General features: G+C 44.1%; 1 protein-coding gene across 1 annotated transcript in view; it reads right to left on the bottom strand.

Annotated features, from left to right (window-relative positions):
* Nucleotides 1-19,751, bottom strand: part of LOC112247478 (probable E3 ubiquitin-protein ligase makorin-2) — a 59,322-nt gene that overhangs the window by 1,401 nt on the left and 38,170 nt on the right. The window contains exons 4-7 of the mRNA XM_024416250.2: nucleotides 18,899-19,218; nucleotides 18,461-18,666; nucleotides 17,964-18,074; nucleotides 11,387-11,531 (exon numbers count right to left, since the gene is read on the bottom strand). Of these exons, the coding sequence (XP_024272018.1) occupies nucleotides 11,387-11,531; nucleotides 17,964-18,074; nucleotides 18,461-18,666; nucleotides 18,899-19,218 (782 nt within the window). The remainder of the gene's footprint in view (nucleotides 1-11,386; nucleotides 11,532-17,963; nucleotides 18,075-18,460; nucleotides 18,667-18,898; nucleotides 19,219-19,751) is intronic.

Here is a 19,751-nt window from a genome sequence, read left to right as displayed (position 1 = left end):
TGTTAGTGTTGTATAGAGGTTCAGTATTAGCAGTGGGCCCCCGAGTGGCGCAGCGGTCCAAGGCAATGTATATCAGTGCTAGAGGCACCACTAAAGACCTTGGTTCGATTTCAGGGTGTATCACAACCGGCCATGATTGAGGGTCCCATAGGGGGATGCAAAGTTGGCCTAGCGTCGTCCAGGTTAGGGTTTGGCCGGTGTAGGCAGTCATTGTTCTTGACTGACTTGCCTAGTTATATAAAGTTTAAATAAATAAAAATACAATCATGGTAGTGGCTCAGTATTAGCATCATGGTAGTGTTGTATCGAGGCTCGGTATTAGCATCATGGTAGTGTTGTATGGAGGTTCAGTATTAGCATCATGGTAGTGTTGTATAGAGGCTCAGTTTTAGCATCATGGTAGTGTTGTATAGAGGTTCAGTATTAGCAATGTTGTGCTGCTATTTTATTGACCTGGCCAAAGCTTTTGATACGGTAGACCATTCTTGTGGGCCGGCTAAGGAGTATTGGTATCCCTGAGGGTCTTGGGCCTGGTTTGCTAACTACCTCTCTCAAAGAGTGCAGTGTGTAAAGTCAGAAAATCTGCAGTCTCAGCCACTGCCTGTCACCAAAGGAGTACCCCAAGGCTCCATCCTAGGCCCCACGCTCTTCTCAATTTACATCAACAACATAGCGCAGGCAGTAGAAAGTTCTCTCATCCATTTATATGCAGATGATACAGTCTTATACTCAGCTGGCCCCTCCCCGGATTTTGGGTTAAATGCTCTACAACCCTTAACCTTGTTCTGAACACCTCCAAAACAAAGGTCATGTGGTTTGGTAAGAAGAATGCTCGTCTCCCCACAGGTGTGATTACTATGTCTGGGACACATGATTCCATTTCTGTTAGTCACATGTCTGTGGAACTTGTTCAGTTTATGTCTCAGTTGTTGAATCTTATGTTCATGCAAATATTTACACGTTAAGTTTGCTGACAATAAACGCAGTTGACAGTGAGAGGACGTTTATTTTTTTGCCTGTCCCCGCAGGAGGCATTTTGCCTTTTGGTAGGCCATCATTGTAAATAATAATTTGTTCTTAACTGACTTACCTAGTTAAACAAATGTTCAATCATTTAAAAAAAAAATTGCATCATGGTAGTGTTGCATAGAGTTTCAGTATTATATTGGTCACATACACATGGTTAGCAGACGTTATTGGTCACATGGTTAGCAGACGTTATTGGTCACATGGTTAGCAGACGTTATTGGTCACATGGTTAGCAGACATTATTGGTCACATGGTTAGCAGATGTTATTGGTCACATGGTTAGCAGATGTTATTGTCACATGGTTAGCAGGTGTTATTGGTCACATGGTTAGCAGATGTTATTGGTCACATACACATGCTTAGCAGATGTTATTGTGAGTGAAGCAAAATGCTCAAGCTTCTAGTTCCGACAGTGCAGCAATATCTGACCTGTAATCCAACAATTCCACAACAAATACCTAATACACACAAATCTAAAGGAATGGAATAAGAATATATACATATAAATATATGGATGAGCAATGACAGAGCGGAATAGGCAAGACGCAATAGGTGGTATAAAATACAGTATATACATATGGAGATGAGTAATGCAAGATATGTAAACATTATTAAAGTAGCATTAAAGTGACTAGTGATTCATTTATTAAAGTACCCAATGATTTCAAGTCTGTATGTAGGCAGCAGCCTCTGTTAGTGATGACTATTTAACAGTCTGATGGCCTTGAGATAGAAGCTGTTTTTCAGTCTCTCGGTCCCAGCTTTGATGCACCTGTACAGACCTCACCTTCTGGATGGTAGTGGGGTGAACAGGCACTGGCTCGGGTGGTTGTGGTCCTTGATCTTTTTGGCCTTCCTGTGACATCGGGTGCTGTAGGTGTCCTGGAGGGAAGGCAGTTTGCCCTCTGTGATGCTTTGTGCAGACCGCACCAACCTCTGGAGAGCCCTGCGGTTGAGGGCGGTGCAGTTGCCCTACCAGGCTGTGATACAGCCCGACAGGTTGCTCTCAGTTGTGCACCTGTAAAAGTTTGTGAAAGTTCTAGATGACAAGCCAAATTTCTTCAGCTTCCTGAGGTTGGAGAGACGCTGTTGAGCCTTCACCACACTGTCTGTGTGTTTGGACCATTTCAATTTGTCCGTGATATGTACACAGAGGAACTTAAAAAAAAAACTGCTGTCCCGTTAATGTGGATAGGGGGCTGCTCCCTCTGCTGTTTCCTGAAGTCCACGATCATCTCCTTTGTTTTGTTGACGTTAAGTGAGAGGTTGTTTTCCTGACACCACACCCCGAGAGCCCTCACCTCCTCCCTGTAGGCAGTCTCGTCATTGTTGGTAATCAAGCCAACTACTGTTGTGTTGTCTGCAAACTTGATGATTGAGTTGGAGGCGTGCATGGCCACGCAGTCATGGGTGAACAGGGAGCACAGGAGGGGGCTGAGCACGCACCCCTGTGGGGCCCCAGTGTTGAGGATCAGCGAAGTGGAGATGTTGTTTCCTACCTTCACCACCTGGGGGCGGCCTGCCAGGAAGTTCAGGACCGAATTGCACAGGGCGGGGTTGAGACGCAGGGCCTCAAGCTTAAAGATGAGCTTGGAGGGTACCATGGTGTTGAATGCTGAGCTGTAGTCAATGAACAGCATTATAGGTATTATTCTTGTCCAGGTGGGATAGATAGGGAAATGTGCAGTGTGATGGCGATTGCATCGTCTGTGGACCTATTGGGGTGGTAAGCAAATTGAAGTGGGTCTAGAGTGACCGGTAAGGTGGAGGTGATATGATCCTTGACTCTCAAAGCACTTCATGATGACAGAATTGAGTACTAATTGGCGGTTGTCATTAAGTTGGCGGTAGTCAGTTATCTTTGCCTTCTAGGGTACAGGAACAATGGTGGCCATCTTGAAGTATGTGTGGACAACGATTGAATATGTCCGTAAACACACCAGCCACCACCGGACTCCGATAGTACATCTCGAGAGAGCCATGTTTCCGTGAATCAGAGGAAGTTACAATCCCCGATGTCTCTCTGGAAAGCAAGCCTTGCCCTAATTTCGTCTAGAGACTGGACATTAGCAAATAATAAACTCAGAAGCGGTGGGTGGTTTGCACGCCTCCGAAGTTTGACCTTAAGACTGCTCCCTCTACCTCTTCTCTGGTGACGTTGTTTTGGGTCAGCCTCTGGAATCGGTGCAAATGCCCTGGGTGGTTTGGACAAAGGATCCGCTTCGGGAAAGTCGTATTCCTGGTCGTGGTGCTGGTAAATTGACGTTACTCTGATATCCAATAGTTCTTCACGGCTGTATGTGTTAACACTTAAGATTTATGGGCTAACAATGTCAGAAATAATACATAAATAAACAAAATAATGCAGTTTCCTTAGGACTAGAAGCAAGGCAGCCCCCTGTCGGTGCCATTTTGGGATTGAGCGCCATTTGGGATTAGCATCATGGTAGTGTTGTATAGAGGTTCAGTATTAGCAATGGTACCATCTCGGAGAAATGACCTAGTGTTTAGAGCGTTGGTCCAGTAATCGAAAGGTTGTTGGATCGAAGCCCCGACAAGGTAAAAATCTGTCATTCTGTCCCTGAACAAGGCAGTTAACCCACTGTTCCCCGGTAGGCAGTCATTGTAAATAAGAATTTGTTCTTAACCGACTTGCCGAGTTTAATAAAAATGAAAAGTAGTGGTGATAGTCTTATCAGAGCAGTCATTAACCCTAACCCATAAAATTGCACCTTTATAATAAAGCATTCCATGCATCTATCATCACATTTGCAGACTAAGAAAGCCTACTATTACTAATGTGAGGATTAGATTGGATAATCATAATTGAGCCTAATAATATAACTTAATCACTATTGGCTGAGTAAGTAGTGGTGTAGAGTAGTCCTAGGCTATATCAGGTATAGTGCATTCAGAAAGTATTCAGACCACTTCCCTTTTACCACATTTTGTTACGTTAGTCTTATTCTAAAATGGACCAAATATGTTTTCCCCCCTCAATCTACACACAATAACCCATAATGAAAAAGTGAAAACAGGCTTAGAAATGTATGCAAATTTATTCAAAATAAACTTATTTAGATAAGTATTCAGACCCTTTGCTATGAGATGAAATTGAGCTCAGGTGCATCTGGTTTCCATTGATCATCCTTGAGATGTTGATGATTTGGAAAGGCACACACCTCTCTATATAAGGTTCCACAGTTAAAAGTTGTTGTGACTATCATTAATGTGATGACATGATATTCATCAAATAATTACCTAACGTTTAATTATTACCCGATTAAACCCGATTAAATTAATCATGTATCATCCCCACCGGGCCTTCACGACTGGACTACCGACGTTATCTGCCCAACTGGCCCCTCTGTCGCGACGTTACCTGAACGCCCATCTGCGGCTCACTAATCGTTAGCTGTCTTAACGACTGCTATCTGAATAGGTCTATCGGACAATTTTTCTTGGGTCACTATAAGTATATATCTATTTTGCCAATTGGATTGATCCCCTCTACCTCACAGAACCCCACTAATCAACCGACGGAAACGCACGGGGTGGCTAAAAACAGACCTCCATCCTATGCCAGCCATGACACCAACCAACCTCACTACTCACTGGCCCCTTATGATCACTCGACTAAGCATGCCTCTCCTTAATGTCAATATGCCTTGTCCATTGCTCTTCTGGTTAGTGTTTATTGGCTTATTTCACTGTAGAGCCTCTAGCCCTGCTCATTATACCTTATCCAACCTTTCAGTTCTACCACCCACACGTGATGACATCACCTGGTTTCAATTATGTTTCTAGAGACAATATCTCTCTCATCATCACTCAATATCTAGGTTTACCTCCGGTGTATTCACATCCTACCATACCTTTGTCTGTACATTATAACTTGAAGCTATTTAATCGCCCCCAGAAACCTCCTTTTACTCTCCGTTCCAGCCGTTCTAGACGACCAATTCTCATAGCTTTTAGCCGTACCCTTATCCTACTCCTCCTCTGTTCCTCTGTTGATGTAAAGGTTAATCCAGGCCCTGCAGTGCCTAGCTCCACTCCTATTCCCCAGGCGCTCTCTTTTGATGACTTCTGTAACCGTAATAGCCTTGGTTTCATGCATGTTAATATTAGAAGCCTACTCCCTAACTTTGTTTTATTCAATGCTTTAGCACACTCTGCCAACCCAGATGTTCCAGCCGTGTCTGAATCCTGGCTTAGGAAGACCACCAAAAATTCTGAAATCTACAACATTTTCAGACTAGATAGAACGGCCAAAGGGGGGCGGTGTTGCAATCTACTGCAAAGATAGCCTGCAGAGTTCTGTCCTACTATCCAGTATCCAGGCCTGTACCCAAACAATTTGAACTTCTACTTTTAAAAATCCACCTCTCTAAAAACAAGTCTCTCACTGTTGCCGCCTGCTATAGACCACCCTCTGCCCCCAGCTGTGCTCTGGACACCATATGTGAACTGATTGCCCCCCATCTATCTTCAGAGCTCGTGCTGCTAGGCGACCTAAACTGGAACATGCTTAACACCCCAGCCATCCTACAATCTAAGTTTGATGCCCTCAATCTCACACAAATGATCAATGAACCTACCAGGTACCACCCCAAAGCCGTAAACAAGGGCACCCTCATAGATATCATCCAAACCAACTTGCCCTCTAAATACACCTCTGCTGTTTTCAACCAAGATCTCAGCGATCACTGCCTCATTGCCTGCATCCGTAATGGGTCAGCGGTCAAACGACCTCCACTCATCACTGTCAAACGCTCCCTGAAACACTTCAGCGAGCAGGCCTTTCTAATCGACCTGGCAGGGGTATCCTGGAAGGATATTGATCTCATCCCGTCTGTAGAGGATGCCTGATTTTTATTTTTTAAATGCCTTCCCCACCATCTTAAATGAGCATACCGCATTCAAGAAATTTAGAACCAGGAACAGATATAGCCCGTGGTTCTCTCCAGACCTGTGTCATGACGTTGCCCTCTTTGGGTACAGCAAGCCCCACCCCCCTCTCCCTGCCTCCCCCTTGCCTCCTTCAACTAGGCTGCTGTGGTCAGAGAGAGGTCGTACATTCCTGAGGAGAAGACCCTGCCTTCAGGCCACATAGTATAAGAGACAAATTTTCATAGAGAACAAAGGAATTTCTTCCACTTCACAGAACTTGAGGTCCGAACAAATTTCATGTTCCGGAGAAGGTATAAAAGATCGGTGAAGAATCCAGTTACGAACTGGTCCATTTGTCACAACTTGGGGAAGCTCATGGGAGACGGTGTGGCTACATTACCATAACGCTGTTTATATAATAGCCTCAGATATGAGGTTTACATCTAATTGTCGTAAAAGATGAATGAGTGAGTATGATACTGTTTACACGATTTTACAATGTGATTTTGGACTGTTTAATGAAGGAAACTCCAATTCCCTTTTGAGTTGAACTAAATCAGAGGACCGCCCCTGAGCCCAGTTCGGGTCAGGCATCCTGGGACAGCCCCTTCTCTGCAAATCCGAATAAAACCCAACTTTGAGAAATTATCACCAGACCATGTTTCTCTCAAAGTACAACGGTTCCAGGCCATTGCTGAATCTTTTAACCATACCACATGGTTAAACTCTTAGACTATAGATACCAACAGAATAAGAACAAGTCTTTGATATTAATTACTAGTCTGCAGCTAGGAATTCAGTATCATTGAATGTGAAGAACGACAACCGCCGAAACATACATTCTACAACAACATGAATGAATGTCACTCTGAACTATCCACTAGAACCACAACAGAGAGAGAGAGACGGACGATTCTACAAAATAAACAAACTTTTCAACAGCGATCATGACGACACACTGAGCGTAAATATATATATTGATTGCAATTGTTCCCAGGTGAGTGAGCGTTCAAGTGTAAAGGATTAGCATTTCAATTGTTATAATTATCAACTCTGTAGTGACTTCTCAGCTGACCCCCACTCCCCATTTTGTCCACCAAGCCGCGATGCCGGTTTAGCCCACTAGGGCACATTCCATTATGATTTCTTGTAACCATATTGACTTTGTTTGTTTATGCATTTCTGTGAATTACTTAGTTAGTAATAAATAAATGATTTTAAGACAATTGATGTATGGGTGACTCATAGTGAAGACTGGGTTCGTACAGATAACCAACAATTTACGACGTTTGGAATGAACGTGAGGTAAAATAAATAATTCATTAATCAGAAGACTATTTGATCAGATATAAAATATCTGAAAAGTTATTTTAGGAAATTATAACTTTGTAATCTGAATATTTTCCTTGGTGCCCCGACTTCCTAGTTAATTACAGTTAAATGATGAATCAGTTTAATCGGTTGCAGTGCATGGTCATCCTAGTCTGGTATGTTAATTCTTAATTAAAATGCTTTATACCCTCGGGTAGAAAGAGGTGTTTCTGTCTTGCTGGCAGGCTCTCTGGGATCCCTGGGGTGTAGCTAGTTACGAGGCAAGGTATCACAATTTACTATGATCTGATAGACAACTAAATATATAGTGTCCCATGTCCATTGTTTTGTCGCAATACGAAACCTTCAGCCCTGCCCCTTGGCCGGCAGCGGGGTGCTAGAGGTGGTTAGCGTCCCGTTCCCTGGATTGGACAGGGCACTATAGATACTTCAGGTTCTCGGTATATATCTCGGTATAACCAGGACCGCTCACGTAGCCCTGCCTCTCTTTCTTTGTCGATACGTTGTCCGCGTAGAGAGGTCTTTTGCCTTGTCACTCTCAACGGTCTAGCTCTAGCTGGGATGTGTGAACCCCACGTTTATCCTCTAGACTCTTTTTACACCACTAATGGATCCTTGAGTTGTTATTAAGCCTTCTTCCTACCTGTCTCTATATGATTTCCCTCAGGTTGAGTATTTCCCTTCTGTGATGTATCTAGTTTAAAGTGTGAAGACCTTTAGTCAACTTAGTCTCACTACTCTGCCCGTCGGCTATGTATCACTTGGATAATAAAACTCACTACTGGACACACCTTCCTCCTTGTCTTTTAATGGTAACTCACTTTGTCATGGAGTATTGGTCTCCGTTTCCAGTGTCCCGGTAGAGGGGAGTGTCAGAGGTGTTATCTCCCGTGCCGTTAACTGTCTTGGGAGGGCGTTTTACTCAAGACAAAATAAGACTACCGTTTATTTTTGGAAACACTCTGTTTTTTGTCTTTTACAATCAAACACACTTCAAAATACACAGTTTGTTACTTGGTTACACACAGTGTTACTCAAAAATACGCAAATGCCTTAATGCTCTACAATGCCTGGTTCAATGATAACACTTATCTCTATAATATTTCAACTTAATTACCTTTAAAAGATGACAGGGAGACCCAGGAGCTCAGGAGCGGTGTTGCAGTCGGTCAGAGAACTTTTAAGAATTTAGTTAGGTAGCGACTCCCCTCTACTGGCTGAGAGGGGTTGAATTGGAGTCGGTGCTTTACTAAATTTAGAGATTCAAGTTTGGACTGGATGAGAGAACCCGCTGGTGATTCCCTGCCCCACTGGAATATCGAAGAGTCTGTGCCACGCAACGAGGGCGAGGTACTGAGCTCAATCGAGAGGTTAAGTTTCTGAGACTTTCTCTGGATGTAATTTGCGTCAGTATACACACACCAAGGCCGCAGGCGACAGGACAGCTGTTCAATAGTTAAACGGTATATCGGAGAGACACTTCTCAGATCCAACAAGTTAGAATCTTTAAGTAATTTGAGTCAGGTGCCAATTACCCTAAGTCAAATGGTTGTCTAAATGAATTCAGAATTCAAGAAGTCAGCGCGGAAGTATTGGCAGTTTCTCTATATATACCTTTTTATCCCTCACTCGAGGTCACGTGAGTGTCCTCCCCTCTACAAACTTGGAGGACACACAGCTGATTTACCACACATTAACAACAGTTCATATATGGGCATCCGTTTATGACAGTGCCCTTACTCTTTCAGCAATGAGTCTAACAGCTGTTCCCATTCAGAGGTGTCACTTGAGGCAGAGGGTGGTTCTTCCTGACACCAGTCTTGTTCAGTAGTTGGTTGGCTTGAGTCATCTTCTGGTGACGTTGCCCAATCCGGTATTTCAGTAGGCGTGGGCATCTCTGTCTCTACAATTGGTGGGTAAGGCAGGGGAAGAGGACCAGGAGGTAGATCCATTTGGCGTTTCACTACAGTTTGATGTGGTTGTTTTGGGCTGTAAACTCTACATAAAGGCACAAAGACATTCCAGTCGCCTATGCTAGAGCATAAAGGAATCATCTGCTGCCTTACAATTTACAAATGGGCGTGAGGTGTCATAAAACCCCCATCCCAATCCATCTCCCCCTCTGTGGGAGAGACAGAGAGTTCTGTAGAGCTGATACACTGTAACCTGATCCTTTGGATTCTCACAGGAGAGTCATGACACAGTGCATGCCAGAGCAAAAACCAAGCCATGAGGTCAACGGAATTGTCCGTAGAGCTACGAGAAAGGATTGTGTCGAGGCACAGATCTGGGGAAAGGTACTACATTTTTTGCAGCATTGAAGGTCCCCTAGAACACAGTGACCTTAATCATTCTTAAATGGAATAAATTTGGAACCACCAAGACTCTTCCTATAGCTGGCCGCCCGGCCAAACTGAGCAATCAGGGGAGAAGGGCCTTGCTCAGGGAGGTGACCAAGAACCCGATGGTCACTCTGACAGAGCTCCAGAGTTCCTCTGTGGAGATGGAAGAACCTTCCAGAAGGACAACCATCTCTGCAGCACTCCACCAATCAGGTCTTATGGTCGAGTGGCCATACGGAAGACACTCCTCAGTAAAAGGCACATAACATCCCAGTTGGAGTTTGCCAAAAGGCACCTAAAGGACTCTCAGACCATGAGAAACAAGATTCTCTGGTCTGATGAATCCAAGATTGTGGCTTCGGGACAAGTCTCTGAATGTCCTTGAGTGACCCAGCCAGAGCCCAGATGTGAACATCTCTGGAGAGACCTGAAATTAGCTGGGTAGCGACACTCCCCACCCAACCTGAGGGAGCTTGAGAAGATCTGCAGAGAAGAATGGGAGAAACTCTCCAAATACAGGTGTGCCAAGCTTGTAGCATCATAGCCAAGGCTGTAATTGCTGCCAAAGGTGCTTCAACAAAGTACTGACTAAAGGGTCTGAGTATTATTGAAAATTATGTAAATGGTCTGAATATTTTCAGAATGCATTGTATGTTGCTTGGCATTTTATAAACACATTTCATGCAATTCACTTTATGTACAAAAACACATTTAAGTGGTACTGACCCAACAATGAAAGAGTCAATATGTGCACTCACCAGGGATAAGGATAAATCGCTCTGCTGTATAGCCAATAAGACAGGCTATACTGTTCAGTCAATTAAGTCTAGAATTCGAATAACTGCAAAAGACAGTGTTTCTCATTCTTCACAGTAATAGCTATTTGCTTTCCAAACTATGATGAAATATTGCGAAATGCCTGGCTGGGCCTCTTTACTGACCGACGTAACTCCAAAAATTGTGGGCCCTTCCGACTGTAGGCAATGCAATTTAAAACAATCCACAGCTTATTCCTTTTAAAGAAGCTAATGATTCTCTGTGGCTAAATCATGGTATAGTAGCCTATTCTGAATTATTACATTTAAGTCTGTATAGACAGGAGTCTGATAATTCGGCTACATAATTTCGGCGATTTAATTCAAATGTACTTTAGGGGAGGATGGACAGGCCACCTACAGTATGTCTGTCGTGCACTTGTGACTGAGTTTTCAAAACAAATGGCCACTCGATTGATGCAAATAATCATGATTCTGCCAGGTAGTCATATGCTACTTTGTAGTTACCTTTTAAATTTCCTTTCCTTCTACTCAAAGACTGTTAGGCTATCATTAGTATTGCTAGCAGCTACACAGTGGTAGACATATAGGCCCTACGCACACTGCACACAAACAGAAAGGGACATTCCCATGTGGTTGTTGCCACTTCAGAATGCTGGCTTATTTTTTGGGTCAACGAAACATTACTGTTTGAATAAATCATGATAATAAAAAAAGCTAATTGTGAAACAAAAACGAACCATGACCAGGTACATGTTTTCCCTTGGACCCTAGCGACCCTGGCGAGCAATTAAAATTGTGTCGCACTGCCAAAGAAAAAACGATCACAAACGCAACCGTTTTGGTCTCAGTATCGAACCGAGTGGTGATAGTGTTGTCAGAGCAGAGTCATTGAGTAATAATAGTAGTAGTGAAGTCTAAATCAGAACAGAGTCATTGACTAATGATAGCAGTAGTGAAGTCTAAATCAGAACAGAGTCATTGAGTAATGATAGTAGTAGTGATGCTTCTTACCCTCACGTTCCCCTCAGAGCCCAGCTGCTTGCGGGGTTTGTCCGGCTCGGCCCGTGTTCCGTCAGGGTAAGCATGCATGTAGAAACACTTCCCTCCAAACGGACAGGTTCCCCGGCCCTGGTCAAAGTACTTACACGCCTTCTTACTACAGAAGGAAGACAACAGGACAGGAGAGAACAGGACACTGGGCAGGGTTAGAGTTAGGGACCAGCACCCTGGTCAAAGTATGTGTATGGCTAACTGCAGAAGGAAGACAACAGGACAGGAGAGAACAGGACACTGGGCAGGGTTAGAGTTAGGGACCAGCACCCTGGTCAAAGTATTTGTATGGCTAACTGCAGAAGGAAGACAATGACTTTTCAATGATCCAAGACCAGCTCAGTTAATCCCTACCATGACAATGAGTCATCATAAGGCTGCATCAAATTGACATGATCCTAGGGGCATTGACAAACACAATGTAAGAAACACAATTTGTGTGCCCCTAATTGCATGGAATACCTCTGTTTATCCTACAGCTATTGTAAGCAGTAATCATGAGCCTATGAACCAGAGTTACACTGTTAGCACTGAGGCGGTGTGCAATAGTAGGAAGACCACTTTATGCAGCTCACCCTGCACTATCAACTCCAATGTAAATAACATGAGTAAGTCTACCTCTGATAAGCTTCCCAGTAAAACATTAAAAACAATCAAGCAACCCAGAAAAGTGCTAAAAATAACCCATATTAACATATGTAGCCTAAGAAACAAGGTCCATGAAGTCAATAAATTAAAATAAAATAAAATTACATTGGTCACATACACATGGTTAGCAGAAGTTATTGCGAGTGTAGTGAAATGCTTGTGCTTCTAGTTCTGACAGTGCAGCAATATCTAACAAGTAATATCTAACAATTCCACAACAAATACCTCATACACACAAATCTAAGTAAGGAATGGAATAAGAACATATAATATATGGATGAGCAATGTCAGAGCGGCATAGACTAAGCTGCAAATGATAGTATAGAATACAGTATATACAGTGGGGCAAAAAAGTATTTAGTCAGCCACCAATTGTGCAAGTTCTCCCACTTAAAAAGATGAGAGAGGCCTGTAATTTTCATCATAGGTACACTTCAACTATGACAGACAAAATGAAAAAAAAAAATCCAGAAAATCACATTGTAGGATTTTTTATTAATTGATTTGCAAATTATGGTGGTAAATAAGTATTTGGCCAATAACAAAAGTTTATCTCAATACTTTGTTATATACCCTTTGTTGGCAATGACAGAGGTCAAATGTTTTCTGTAAGTCTTCACAAGGTTTTCACACACTGTTGCTGGTATTTTGGCCCATTCCTCCATGCAGATCTCCTCTAGAGCAGTGATGTTTTGGGGCTGTTGCTGGGCAACACGCACTTTCAACTCCCTCCAAGGATTTTCTATGGGGTTGAGATCTGGAGACTGGCTAGGCCACTCCAGGACCTTGAAATGCTTCTTACAAAGCCACTCCTTCCTTGCCCGGGCGGTGTGTTTGGGATCATTGTTATGCTGAAAGACCCAGCCACGTTTCATCTTCAATGCCCTTGCTGATGGAAGGAGGTTTAGCTGGTATTATGTTGTTCCACTATGAGGTTAGCTGGTATTATGTTGTTCTGAGGTTAGCTGGTATTATGTTGTTCTACTATGAGGTTAGCTGGTATTATGTTGTTCTACTATGAGGTTAGCTGGTATCATGTTGTTCTGAGGTTAGCTGGTATTATGTTGTTCTACTATGAGGTTAGCTGGTATTACGTTGTTCTGAGGTTAGCTGGTATTATGTTGTTCTACTATGAGGTTAGCTGGTATTATGTTGTTCTGAGGTTAGCTGGTATTATGTTGTTCCACTATGAGGTTAGCTGGTATTATGTTGTTCTACTATGAGGTTAGCTGGTATTATGTTGTTCCACCATGAGGTTAGCTGGTATTACGTTGTTCTGAGGTTAGCTGGTATTATGTTGTTCCACCATGAGGTTAGCTGGTATTACGTTGTTCTTCTATGAGCAAACAACCACTCCAAGGCTCAGCGAGCGAGTGACGTTTGAAACGCTATGAGCGCACGCTAACTAGCCAGCCATTTCACTTTGGTTACACCAGCCTCATCTCGGGAGGTGATATGCTTGAAGTCATAAACAGCGCAATGCTTGACGCACAACGAAGAGCTGCTGGCAAAACGCACGAAAATGCTGTTTGAATGAATGTTTATGCGCCTGCTTCTGCCTACCACCGCTCAGTCAGATACTTAGATACTTGTATGCTCAGTCAGATTATACACACTGCATGACACGGTAGATAATATCTAGTAATATCATCAACTAGTGATTATGATTGATTGATTGTTTTTTATAAGATAAGTTTAATGCTAGCTAGCAACTTACCTTGGCTTACTGCATTTGCGTAACAGGCAGTCTGCTTGTGGAGTGCAACAAGAGGCAGGTGGTTATTGAGTTGGACTAGTTAACTGTAAGGTTGCAAGATTAGATCCCCCGAGCTGACAAGGTGAAAATCTGCCGTTCTGCCCCTGAACGAGGCAGTTAACCCACCGTTCCTAGGCCGTCATTGAAAGTAAGAATGTGTTCTTAACTGAATTGCCTAGTTAAATAAAGATTAAATAAAGGTGGAGAAAAAAAATAAAAAATTGGCAAAATCGGTGTCTAAAAATATCAATTTCCGATTGTTATGAAAGCTTGAAATCGGCCCTAATTAATCGGCCATTCCGATTAATCGGTCGACCTCTAATCCAGATACTGACTGTTAGCACTTGGTGGTCTATAGCAGCTTCCCACAAGAATGGGCTTTAGGTGAGGCAGATGAACCTGTAGCCATATTACTTCCAACAGTAATCAAATCAAATCAAATTTTATTTGTCACATACACATGGTTAGCAGATGTTAATGCGAGTGTAGCGAAATGCTTGTGCTTCTAGTTCCGACATTGCAGTAATAACCAACAAGTAATCTAACTAACAATTCCAAAACTACTGTCTTATACACAGTGTAAGGGGATAAAGAATATGTACATAAGGATATATGAATGAGTGATGGTACAGAGCAGCATAGGCAAGATACAGTAGATGGTATCGAGTACAGTATATACATATGAGATGAGTATGTAAACAAAGTGGCATAGTTAAAGTGGCTAGTGATACATGTATTACATAAGGATGCAGTCGATGATATAGAGTACAGTATATATGTATGCATATGAGATGAATAATGTAGGGTAAGTAACATTATATAAGGTAGCATTGTTTAAAGTGGCTAGTGATATATTTACATCATTTCCCATCAATTCCCATTATTAAAGTGGCTGGAGTTGAGTCAGTGTCAGTGTCAGTGTGTTGGCAGCAGCCACTCAATGTTAGTGGTGGCTGTTTAACAGTCTGATGGCCTTGAGATAGAAGCTGTTTTTCAGTCTCTCGGTCCCAGCTTTGATGCACCTGTACTGACCTCGCCTTCTGGATGATAGCGGGGTGAACAGGCAGTGGCTCGGGTGGTTGATGTCCTTGATGATCTTTATGGCCTTCCTGTAACATCGGGTGGTGTAGGTGTCCTGGAGGGCAGGTAGTTTGCCCCCGGTGATGCGTTGTGCAGACCTCACTACCCTCTGGAGAGCCTTACGGTTGTGGGCGGAGCAGTTGCCGTACCAGGCGGTGATACAGCCCGCCAGGATGCTCTCGATTGTGCATCTGTAGAAGTTTGTGAGTGCTTTTGGTGACAAGCCGAATTTCTTCAGCCTCCTGAGGTTGAAGAGGCGCTGCTGCGCGTTCTTCACGATGCTGTCTGTGTGAGTGGACCAATTCAGTTTGTCTGTGATGTGTATGCCGAGGAACTTAAAACTTGCTACCCTCTCCAATACTGTTCCATCGATGTGGATAGGGGGGTGTTCCCTCTGCTGTTTCCTGAAGTCCATAATCATCTCCTTAGTTTTTGTTGACGTTGAGTGTGAGGTTATTTTCCTGACACCACACTCCGAGGGCCCTCACCTCCTCCCTGTAGGCCGTCTCGTCGTTGTTGGTAATCAAGCCTACCACTGTTGTGTCGTCCGCAAACTTGATGATTGAGTTGGAGGCGTGCGTGGCCACGCAGTCGTGGGTGAAGAGGGAGTACAGGAGAGGGCTCAGAACGCACCCTTGTGGGGCCCCAGTGTTGAGGATCAGCGGGGTGCAGATGTTGTTGCCTACCCTCACCGCCTGGGGGCGGCCCGTCAGGAAGTCCAGTACCCAGTTGCACAGGGCGGGGTCGAGACCCAGGGTCTCGAGCTTGATGACGAGCTTGGAGGGTACTATGGTGTTGAATGCCGAGCTGTAGTCGATGAACAGCATTCTCACATAGGTATTCCTCTTGTCCAGATGGGTTAGGGCAGTGTGCAAGTGTGGTTGAGATTGCATCGTCTGTGGACCTATTTGGGCGGTAAGCAAATTGGAGTGGGTCTAGGGTGTCAGGTAGGGTGGAGGTGATATGGTCCTTGACTAGTCTCTCAAAGCACTTCATGATGACGGAAGTGAGTGCTACGGGGCGGTAGTCGTTTAGCTCAGTTACCTTAGCTTTCTTGGGAACAGGAACAATGGTGGCCCTCTTGAAGCATGTGGGAACAGCAGATTGGTATAGGGATTGATTGAATATGTCCGTAAACACACCGGCCAGCTGGTCTGCGCATGTTCTGAGGGCGCGGCTGGGGATGCCGTCTGGGCCTGCAGCCTTGCGAGGGTTAACACGTTTAAATGTCTTACTCACCTCGGCTGCAGTGAAGGAGAGTCTGCATGTTTTCGTTGCAGGCCGTGTCAGTGGCACTGTATTGTCCTCAAAGCGGGCAAAAAAGTTATTTAGTCTGCCTGGGAGCAAGACACCCTGGTCCGTGACTGGGCTGGATTTCTTCTTGTAGTCCGTGATTGACTGTAGACCCTGCCACATGCCTCTTGTGTCTGAGCCGTTGAATTGAGATTCTACTTTGTCTCTGTACTGGCGCATAGCTTGTTTGATAGCCTTGCGGAGGGAATAGCTGCACTGTTTGTATTCGGTCATGTTACCAGTCACCTTGCCCTGATTAAAAGCAGTGGTTCGCGCTTTCAGTTTCACGCGAATGCTGCCATCAATCCACGGTTTCTGGTTTGGGAATGTTTTAATCGTTGCTATGGGAACGACATCTTCAACGCACGTTCTAATGAACTCGCACACCGAATCAGCGTATTCGTCAATGTTATTATCTGACGCAATACGAAACATCTCCCAGTCCACGTGATGGAAGCAGTCTTGGAGTGTGGAGTCAGCTTGGTCGTCGGACCAGCGTTGGACAGACCTCAGCGTGGGAGCCTCTTGTTTTAGTTTCTGTCTGTAGACAGGGATCAACAAAATGGAGTCGTGGTCAGCTTTTCCGAAAGGAGGGCGGGGCAGGGCCTTATATGCGTCGCGGAAGTTAGAGTAACAATGATCCAAGGTTTTTCCACCCCTGGTTGCGCAATCGATATGCTGATAAAATTTAGGGAGTCTTGTTTTCAGATTAGCCTTGTTAAAATCCCCAGCTACAATGAATGCAGCCTCCAGATAAATGGATTCCAGTTTGCAAAGAGTCAAATAAAGTTCGTTCAGAGGCATCGATGTGTCTGCTTGGGGGGGATATATACGGCTGTGATTATAATCGTAGAGAATTCTCTTGGTAGATAATGCGGTCTACATTTGATTGTGAGGAATTCTAAATCAGGTGAACAGAAGGATTTGAGTTCCTGTATGTTTCTTTCATCACACCATGTCTTGTTAGCCATAAGGCATACGCCCCCCGCCCCTCTTCTTACCAGAAAGATGTTTGTTTCTGTCTGCGTGATGCGTGGAGAAACCCGCTGGCTGCACCGCCTCCGATAGCGTCTCTCCAGTGAGCCATGTTTCCGTGAAGCAAAGAACGTTACAGTCTCTGATGTCCCTCTGGAATGCTACCCGTGCTCAGATTTCATCAACCTTGTTGTCAAGAGACTGGACATTGGCGAGAAGAATGCTAGGGAGTGGTGCACGATGTGCCCGTCTCCGGAGTCTGACCAGAAGACCGCCTCGTTTCCCTCTTTTTCGGAGTCGTCTTTTTGGGTCGCTGCATGGGAACCATTCCGTTGTCCTGTTTGAAAGGCAGAACATAAGATCCGCGTCGCGAAAAACATATTCTTGGTCGTACTGATGGTGAGTTGACGCTGATCTTATATTCAGTAGTTCTTCTCGACTGTATGTAATGAAACCTAAGATGACCTGGGGTACTAATGTAAGAAATAACACGTAAAAAAACAAAACACTGCATAGTTTCCTAGGAACGCGAAGCGAGGCGGCCATCTCTGTCGGCGCCGTCTCTAAGCTTTACAGTAATGTGGTTCTGAATATAGACCGCAACACCACCTCCGTTGGCAGTTCTGTCTTTTCTGTAGATGTTATAGCCATGTATTGCTACCAATGTATCATCAAAGGTGTCATCTAAGTGAGTTTCAGAGATAGTCAGAATATGAATGTGTACCAGTCAAAAGTCCATCATTACTATATATAGATATATATATAGATAGATAAACACACACACACCTGACTCCAGACTTAAAGTCCTCTATCAGTCTGTTCTTCTCATCCTGGTCCTCCACCCAGTAACCACTGGGGATGACAAACTCAGACACCACTCTGCACTCTGGACATGACCTGACCACAGACAGACAGAGACACACACACACACAGTTACCCACAACATTGTATACTATGTCCAGTCATTCTGTGCTACTTCATAACTGCTGAGTACCACAATGCCACTACAGTGGCATCCTGTTGAAACTCTCTGAAGTGATCAGGGTTACATGATTAACTGATACAGCATTACTCAGTAATAACAGTGGAGGTTAGACATGCCTTTATATTAGCCCCCTGGTGGTTACTGTGGTAAATCAACCATCACATCCTCACTATTATGTAGAAGCTCCACTACCACAGTATATTAGCAACCATCAACACTTGATGATCTTGTTCTCAAACTGCTTGGTGTTTATAGTAGTTATCAACTCACTTGTTCTTTATAGTAGTTATCAACTCACTTGTTCTCAAACTGCTTGGCGCAGCGCCACTGGCGGATGCAGGAGAGGCAGTATGTGTGGCAGCAGGAAGAGAGGATCCCGAAGCGTCTCTCTGAGGCAGCAGCTTTTTCATAAACCACCTCCATACAGATAGAACACACCTTGTCCTGGCTGTGCTGCGCTGCAAATGCCTTCTCCATGTCCGCCTCAAACACCAACATACACATCTGGCAGAGGCGGGTGATACATGTACCTATTAATATCCTAAACAGTATCATCTTCAGACAACAGTTTTGTTTGACTTGCCCATTGTCCTCCACATAGGACACACTTCTATCAACATAAAGATGCATCAGACAGTGTAATTAGAGACTACAGAACCACGTGGCCTCATACCTTCTGGTGAGCTCTCCTCTGATCGTGGTCATGTTGGGGTTAGGGTTAAAATATGGGTCCTACCTTCTCGTGAGCTCTCCTCTGCTCAGGGTTGTGTGGGTGGAGCACCTGCAGATGGCAGATATCACACATATCACCGTGGAGATAGGGACAGGTGTTTCCGTAGTTACACTGTCCTGCAGCGGCGTAGGGACAGAGTTGTGGCTGGGGGCCAGCGACATGGTAGGGGCCGGCCGTGGCAGAACACTCCAGACCGGTCCTGATGGCATCCAGGTAGGAGTGTGGAGGTTTGGCATGGGCACTGTTGTCATGGTACTCCGTCCAACAGTCCGCCTCTGAGCCACCCCCACCAAAGGGCATCATTGTACTGTCACACCCCAGGGCTGGAACACACAGGCACAAACAGAGAGAGAAAGACAGTTAAAGTCAAGGCCACAGAACACTGGATTCACCATTGATACTACTGGCTGCATCACATGGACACCTCCTAGTGTAAAACGATTGGTTTAAATTTGACTGGTTTAAATTTGAGACAACCATACAGTTGAAGTCAGAAGTTCACATACACTTAGGTTGGAGTCATTAAAACTCGCTTATCAACCACTCCACAAATTTCTTGTTAACAAACTATAGTCTTGGCAAGTTGTTAAGACATCTACTTTGTGCATGACACAAGTCATTTTCCCAACAATTATTTACAGACAGATTATTTCACTTACAATTCACTATATCACAATTCAAGAGGGTGAGAAGTTTATATACACTAAGTTGACAGTGCCTTTAAGCAGCTTGGATAAATTCCAGAAAATGATATCATGGCTTTAGAAGCTTCTGATAGGCTAATAGACATCATTTGAGTCAAATGGAGGTGTACCTGTGGATGTATTTGGAAATAAATTGTAGACCTCCACAAGTC

This window comes from Oncorhynchus tshawytscha, linkage group LG02 (assembly GCF_018296145.1).
Source record: "Oncorhynchus tshawytscha isolate Ot180627B linkage group LG02, Otsh_v2.0, whole genome shotgun sequence".
In the NCBI taxonomy this organism is placed as follows: Eukaryota; Metazoa; Chordata; class Actinopteri; order Salmoniformes; family Salmonidae; genus Oncorhynchus; species Oncorhynchus tshawytscha.
This window is presented reverse-complemented; position numbering and strand designations above follow the sequence as displayed.